Here is a 7,235-nt window from a genome sequence, read left to right on the forward strand (position 1 = left end):
AGCTCTTTTCATCACTTTGTGTGCAGTGAAAGAAAAAGAAGACCTTCATCCAGACGTGGAGTCCCAGGGCATTAATGATGACACATTCTGTGAATACAGGTAAGCTCTCCCTCTACCATCCCCATGAGGACAGCGTCTCACCACGTCACTGCATCCCCGTGAATGTTTGCCCCTCTTCTTTTTCTCCATCTTCTCCTCGCTAAATTCTCTCTGCCTTTTTTTGCTCTCGCCGAAAAGACGGCCCAGATTCCATGAGGCTCCCGCAGAGCCTCGCTCCTCTCCTGCCGGAGACGTTAGACGGGCCGAGTAACCGTGAAGTATGTGATAACCGGTTTACATGTGGGCGTGGTCAGAGTAGCTGCTTTTAGACTTGGTGTTGTGTGTGGTGAACAGTTCTGCTCTGATGTCACAGTTTTCTGCTCCCTGCTGGAGCCTCAAACCAGTCAGTCATTGAATGCGCCTCATCTCCTGGGCAGTAATATCAGGGCATGTGTCATTGGTCCTTCAGTGGTTCTGTTCATTACCGTCTGCCACAGCATGAGTCCCAGTCTAATTCTCCAATCAGTGGGATCCTCACTGCTAAACAAATGCTGATGTGATGAGGTTAAAGTGGCTCAGTGTGGCAGCAGTTAGATTTCATCATGTTCACTTCAGGAGCCTGTTGCCCTCAATGTTTAAAAAGGTTTCTACCAAATACTATCAAGTTCAAATTATTGACTAATAATCATCATTTACAGCTGTTAAATTCAGTCAAAAAATGCATAATTTCACCAAAAAAAGAGCTGAATTTTTAAAAATGTCTTGCAGTGAGGCTCTTTGAAGGTATTACAAGTTATAGTTTTCCTATTGAAGCTTTAACAGAAGTAGGATTTTTAACATTTGTTAAAAGTGTCACCATGTTGTGGCAGAATAATATGAGACAGATAATCTGTGAAAAGATTCATCTCCTTCACCTCCTGCCTGAGCTGCTATTGCCATCTGAAGAAATGCTCACATTCAAAAACAACCAATCAGAGTCAGCAGGAGTAGCTTAGCACTGTCACTCTCCCTCATATATACACTTCCAAATATGTTAATGGCAAAGAAACAACTTACCATTGCAGAAAAACTGTTTATCCACCATCACTAGATAGACAGTTGGTAAGCTAGTTAGCATTAACTAACTCTAGCTAAAACTAACTAGTCTCACATTCATGGCATCTGTTAGGAAGGAGCTGTGGCAGAGCAGAGAACGCAAGGAAGGTGGGGGTGTCAGTAGTGAATACATGAGGATGATTGACAGCGTTTAGACCCTCCTACTGGCTCTGATTGGTTGTTTCTGACGTAGCAGTGTATTTGTTCAGATGACATCGTTTTTTCACAGATAATGTGTCTTATATTATACTGTCACGACATAATAATTTTAACAAAAATGCAAAAAACCTTTTCTATAAAAGTAAGATATTGCAGTTTTATGTCATATGGCAGAGAGTCTGTAGGAAAGTGAAGGAATCCTCATGAGCAAAAAGCTGACAGCCAATAAGATGAACTGCAGTCTTAACCATTTAAAGCAACACTGAACATCTCTGTACATGGAATACAACGCTATATTAGCAAATATTAAACTTCTACAATTACAGGTTGCATTTATCACACTAGATGTTAGTCATAGCCGCCTGGATTAATTTACAAACTCACTGTGGTATAATATATTTCTGCTACAGGTAAGAAAACTGCTACTGATAACAATACCAAAAAATCTGAAATGAAAGCAGACCAGGTTCAAAAAGTTTGGCATCATTTTTGCTGGAAGCCAAATAAGATTAATATTACTCTGTAAGGAAATGGCAGCAGTCAGCTAGCTTAGCATAGCATAGCGTTTTTGACTGTAAGTCATAGTTGTGAATGTAGCTCTGTGTTTAGATTCACTAGCACTGTTTGCCTTGTTGGTTTAGAGTTTGCAGCTGTATTTGCTGTGACTCCTGAGGTAAAAACCACCAGCTGTTCCTGACAGAACACAACTCCAACTACCTGGGCCATGTGTATTTTCATATTTTTGCTATTTTGTGCTGTAGTCCATATTAACAATCACATATTACCTCTTGATGTGATATAATGTTCCTTTAGGAATGGGCCAGAATGAGATTCTGTGGCATTATACCAAGAACCAAAGTCTCTGTTTTACATGCATACAACTTACTCTGACTATTCACAGATTCACCAGTTTGCAGATATTTTTGTGGAACATTTTTTCTATGTTCCACAGAACATAGAAACCACTTCAAATTGTTCATGGAAAATTCACCTGTTTATGAATTTGTCTGTAGCTTGAGAAGCTGAAATAGCTGGGCACAATGCTACTGGGCGAACCAATGAGCAGCGTTAGCCAAACAGTAAGCAGTGTTTCTTCAGCATTTATTTTCAATGCCACTGATTGTCTGCCAGGCTGATTGATTGGCTGATAGGCTGTACTCCCAACAACTATAATAAGGAAGACTGTAGATGTCTTCTGTTATAGTGCCAGTTTTCACTGTGCGTATCGATGCACTTTAAAGTATATTTGATGTCTGAACTAATGAAATAGGCAGTTCTAAATGTGTTTAGAGGGAGTCTCAAGTATTCCCAGATTTTAGTTATTTATGGATTTTAGTTATTTATTAGTTATTATATAAACATAAAAAGCTACAAATATAACTCCTGCTCCTTATGTAAGATCAGTACTGTCTACAGATACTTTCTGTGTAAGATCAAAGTTAATTGTGCAGCTTCCAACATTCAGTAAACTCACCACTTCTGCCTATTTTGTCAAAGCTTCTGCAATTGGCTCCTGAATAAGCGGCTCTTGCATAATGCTACATGGAGTATTCTATGTAACACTTTGCATTACAGGATGACAGCATGAGCATCACCATCACCAGCCTCGACCCAATGCACCCGCCCCTCTTTATGGCTCATCTGTCTTCCTTTGTAAAAAAAAATACATCGTTGCATGTTGAGTCCAACCTGTTACTTTGAGAATCTATGGAAGCATCTGTGACAACGATCCATCGGTCAGCCTGAGGTAGAAGCCGGTGTCCCTCACTAAAACCTGGGTGGAGGCAGCGATAGCGCCGGCCTGCACCTCCATCTCTCCCCTGTGACCCACAGAGCGGAGCTCCGTGTGGAATGCTGGGAAATCTAAACCCACTGTGCCTCTCCCACAGCGACAACGACGAGAAGCCGCTGAAGGGCAGCCAGCGCTCCCTCAGCAGGGAGATCAAAACGGCGGACAGCGGGGACAGCCTGGTGGACTACGGCGACGTTCAGTTCAACGAAGACGGCTCGTTCATCGGCGAGTACGGGAGCCGCAAGGAGAAGAGGGCGTCGGCCGAGGTCAAAGCCTCCACTCAGACCCCAGCGTGAGGAACAGAACGCCCAGCCAGCATCACTCTACCCACATGGAACCAACAAACCCAGGAGGACAGAGACGTTATCGAAGACTGCCGAACATTTTGTGTCAAAACGTAATGAGTCATTGCCAACTGCACACTGCCATACTCATTCTCTAAAGCTCTGTTCCTTCACACTGCAACACAAGCGTTACTAAATACCATGTATATATAGTGTATATTGTATGTGTTGAGTGTTCCTTTTTTATAATTATTATCACAAAAACTTTAGAGGTGGTGATTTGTTTTGTATTGTTTGCTCTTCATGTTGGTGTTTTCAGCTGCACTCTGGTTTGTATAAATGGTGAACTCTTACATGGCGCTCTGTCATTACATGAACCACTGATGTCACTGTGTTGCAGGTCACAGGCGAGTAGGGAGAAGTTGATATTTTTCCAGTCGAGCAATTATTACTGACCTTTTTATATCTGAAACAATTCATTAAATTTGATGTAATTTGTGTATGAAAGTTTGCCTATTAACTTATTTTTTCTCAGTGGTTTATACCTGACAAAATAATGAGGAAATCTACATATCACTTCTCCACCATAACTATCCTGAGACATGAGTGTCCCTGTTATCTGCCTCAGCAGCTTCAGTCTTTGGTTAATGTGAAGCTCCTTCTCCATGGGCGTCCTCTGGCCACATTCCTCTCAGTTTGCAGATCCTTCCTGATTCCTCTCAGTTTGTTGGCACCACTGCAGGTTTCGGTAAGCGTTGGTGTTTTCACATCTGATAGTCCAGTAGACTCGGTTCGATTGGGAACCAAAACTCCAACATTTGTTCCATTTTCAGCTGCTGTGGTTCACTTTCACACTGAACTGAGTGAAACAAACCAAACCCTCTGAGTGACCCAAGAACAACAGAAGAAAACACAAAAACTTCTGAAGAAGACTCCTAGTGCAGATTCCTTCTTCACAAATTGTGAACAAAATTTTACTGGTTGTAATTTTTTTTTTGTCTTTGGTAAAAGACTACAACCATTGTTCCCCCAAGCGCTAGACTAGCATGTTTGTTTTGGTTGTATTTACCCAGAATGCTCTGCACTGCAGTCTGCTTCCTGCTCTTGGAGTGGTCGCTGGTCTGCTTGCATTCACATGTGCATTCAAAGCACACTAGAGTTCACTTCAGTCCAACTTAGACCAGAATTAGTATTTTGGTCTGAGTTTGATTGCACATTCACACCTCCCTAAACAAACTGGACTGTCTCTAGGCAAACAGACTGGAGTTCAGTTAAAGTGGACTATAGAAGGATGATGTGAATGCATCCCCTATCAACTTTGCTAGAAGAGAACATACAACGTCAACTGGACAGGGAAATATGTAACAAATATAGCGAGAAATTTCTTAAATCTGTTCGCCCACAAAATGACATTATTGGAGCACCAACGGCCCTTCCACATTTTTGCCCATGTGGGCAACCCTACACCCAACCTACACCCACATGGTGAGGATCACACACCCAGGTTGGCTAAAACTGAACCAGACATTGACCGTCTGGACACTTGACAATGGAGAAAGGGTTTTATTTTTCCACATATTCTCAAATTCCTGAAATAATGGCCTAGGTGATTTTTTTGCCAAAATATTTTTTTATAGCCCAAGTTTCTTTTATGAAGAAAAATATGTTCTTTTTTTCTGCAAAAAATACTTAGATCATTATTTTAGTAAAGTAACAATATATCAGTGCCAGGTTTGGAACATGTGGTTCATTCCAGATGATCAATGATTATTTATTTCATAAAACATTCCAGACACTGATGTTTAAATGAGAAACCTTTGGCTGAGACAAGAAAGCTCAGGAGTTTTTAGCAGCTGTTTCCCACTCCAGCAAATCTGAAGTTCAAATCTACAGTCAGCGGTTATTTAGCTTAGAAATAATCTTTATCGTCCCTCAGTGGGGAAATTCAGGCAAACCTGCAGCAAAGTGACAGGCAGGTTGAAACGTAAACTCACACCAAGATTTAAACAATGTACCAAGTAAAACCATGTTAAAAAGGCTGGATACTCTGATGATTCAGCCTAGTAACAGTCAAATGAAGCGGTTTGATCTGATTCAGTAGGTCAAGATATTACAGCTGGATGTCACATCTCAGGTGTGTGTGTGTGTTTGCCACATTCCTCATTGATCTGAAAGAACCAAGTACTTAACCTGAAAACTGCTATCTTAACATGAATATTTTAATTTCCATCTAAAGTGCCTTGTAAAAGTATTCCTAGCCCTTGAAATTTTTACATTTTGTGACATAACAACCACAAGCTTTAGTGTAATTTAATGGGATTTTTATGTGACAGACCAAAGTTCTATCTGATTTTCAAAAATAAAAATGCAGCATGTAGATACATTGGTGCCTTTATTTAAACAGGAAGAGGAAAAACTCATTGAGATTTAAAGTCTCATTTATTAAAGTGTCCTGAGCTATTCAGCAGCAAAACCAGCTAAAACGAGACAATTGCAATTTTCTTAAAATGATAAACAGCCTGAAGAATTACTATCTTAAATAAGAGTTGTCAAAAAGTGCCATTTCCATTTAATTTAAAATAATTTAAGGAGGCTTCTACTTTTTAACCTCTACAAGAGAATTTAACTACAGCTTAAATTAATGTGACCAGGCCAAGAAACCTGAAAGACATCTGCATAGAAGTGAAAAGAGACTATGCTGTGAAATAAATTGACATTACAGCAGCAAGAACAATGCAAACAAGGCTGGTCTCAAAACTGAGCCCTGGAGGATCCACAAATTAAGAGGGGTTAGTTTTGATTTGCTATCTCCATCAATCAAGGGGCCAGAAGCCGAGGTCCACTCTGGAGATTTCATCAGTTCATCACAGTGGAACACAAACACAGTTACACCAACGGGCAATTTAGATCCCAACAGACACAGAAAAACATGCAAAATAATTCTGATAATATTCAAAGTAAATTTTAATGAGAGGACGTCTGGCTGTGGAAATTAAAGTGCTATTAGAACAAAGGATGTCGAATACAAACACACAGCCTACTTTTAAGATTTGTTTTTAAATGTAAATACAGCGTATAATTTTCCTTCCACTTAATAACTATACACCATTGTGTTGCTCTGTCACATGAAGTACTTTAAAGTTTCATGGTTGGAAGGTAAACAGAGCGATTAGAGAGGTTAGGATACTTTTACAAGATATTGTAACCTCAAAGATTCAGGATTTTTATTGCACACACACACCTGTTGGCTGACACGCTGAACAGTTTCACCTGGTAGTCATCACAGAGCCTGTAGGTGGCGCAGAAAACTTCAAACTGCCAGTAAGAATTGTATTAATGTGGGACCAGCAATGATCATTTCCATCTAATGCCTGAAATGAAAATGTGAAACTATCCCTTTAAAGGGTTTTTCTTTTTTAAAGCAAAATAGAACGTGCCTCAGACTGATCAATAACATGATCACCAATATGATCACCAACATGTTCGGACCGTTAAAAAGAAAAACCAGAGTCTTAGTTTCTTACTTCTCTGAGTCAGACGATTAAAACCACAGAATTCAACTGAGTTTCTTTTATTAACATTTCCCTGTTAAGTTCAACCCAACCTGGACCAAAAAGCCTTTCTGTAATCAGATTACTTTATCTGGCTGCAGATGCTTATCATTCACCTGTTTCAGTCATTCAGTAGTTTTTCAGTGAAATGTCTTAAAATGCCTTGTTATCTCCACACTGTCAAGCAAAACACACTTCTGTATTCACATTGCAAATATCCAACATGGGTGTGTTCTGTAAAGATTCACCCATTGCATGTTATGAATGTTAATCTGTATTCTTTTTTATGCCATTAAATTGCATTACTTTCCTATA

At 39.9% G+C, this 7,235-nt stretch overlaps 1 protein-coding gene across 9 annotated transcripts in view; it reads left to right on the forward strand.

Annotated features, from left to right (window-relative positions):
- Nucleotides 1–7,235, forward strand: part of chl1b (cell adhesion molecule L1-like b) — a 93,654-nt gene extending 86,419 nt beyond the window's left edge. For 8 of the 9 annotated variants that reach the window (XM_028023072.1, XM_028023071.1, XM_028023076.1 and 5 more), the window contains 2 exons: nt 27–99; nt 3,183–7,235. In XM_028023072.1, coding sequence (XP_027878873.1) covers nt 27–99; nt 3,183–3,381 — 272 coding nt within the window. In that variant the 3' untranslated portion in view covers nt 3,382–7,235. Of the gene's footprint in view, nt 1–26; nt 100–237; nt 318–3,182 lie in introns of all 9 variants that reach the window. The other variant, XM_028023079.1, reaches the window with a different exon arrangement.

The sequence above is a fragment of the Xiphophorus couchianus genome, chromosome 7 (genome assembly GCF_001444195.1).
Source record: "Xiphophorus couchianus chromosome 7, X_couchianus-1.0, whole genome shotgun sequence".
Taxonomy (NCBI): Eukaryota; Metazoa; Chordata; class Actinopteri; order Cyprinodontiformes; family Poeciliidae; genus Xiphophorus; species Xiphophorus couchianus.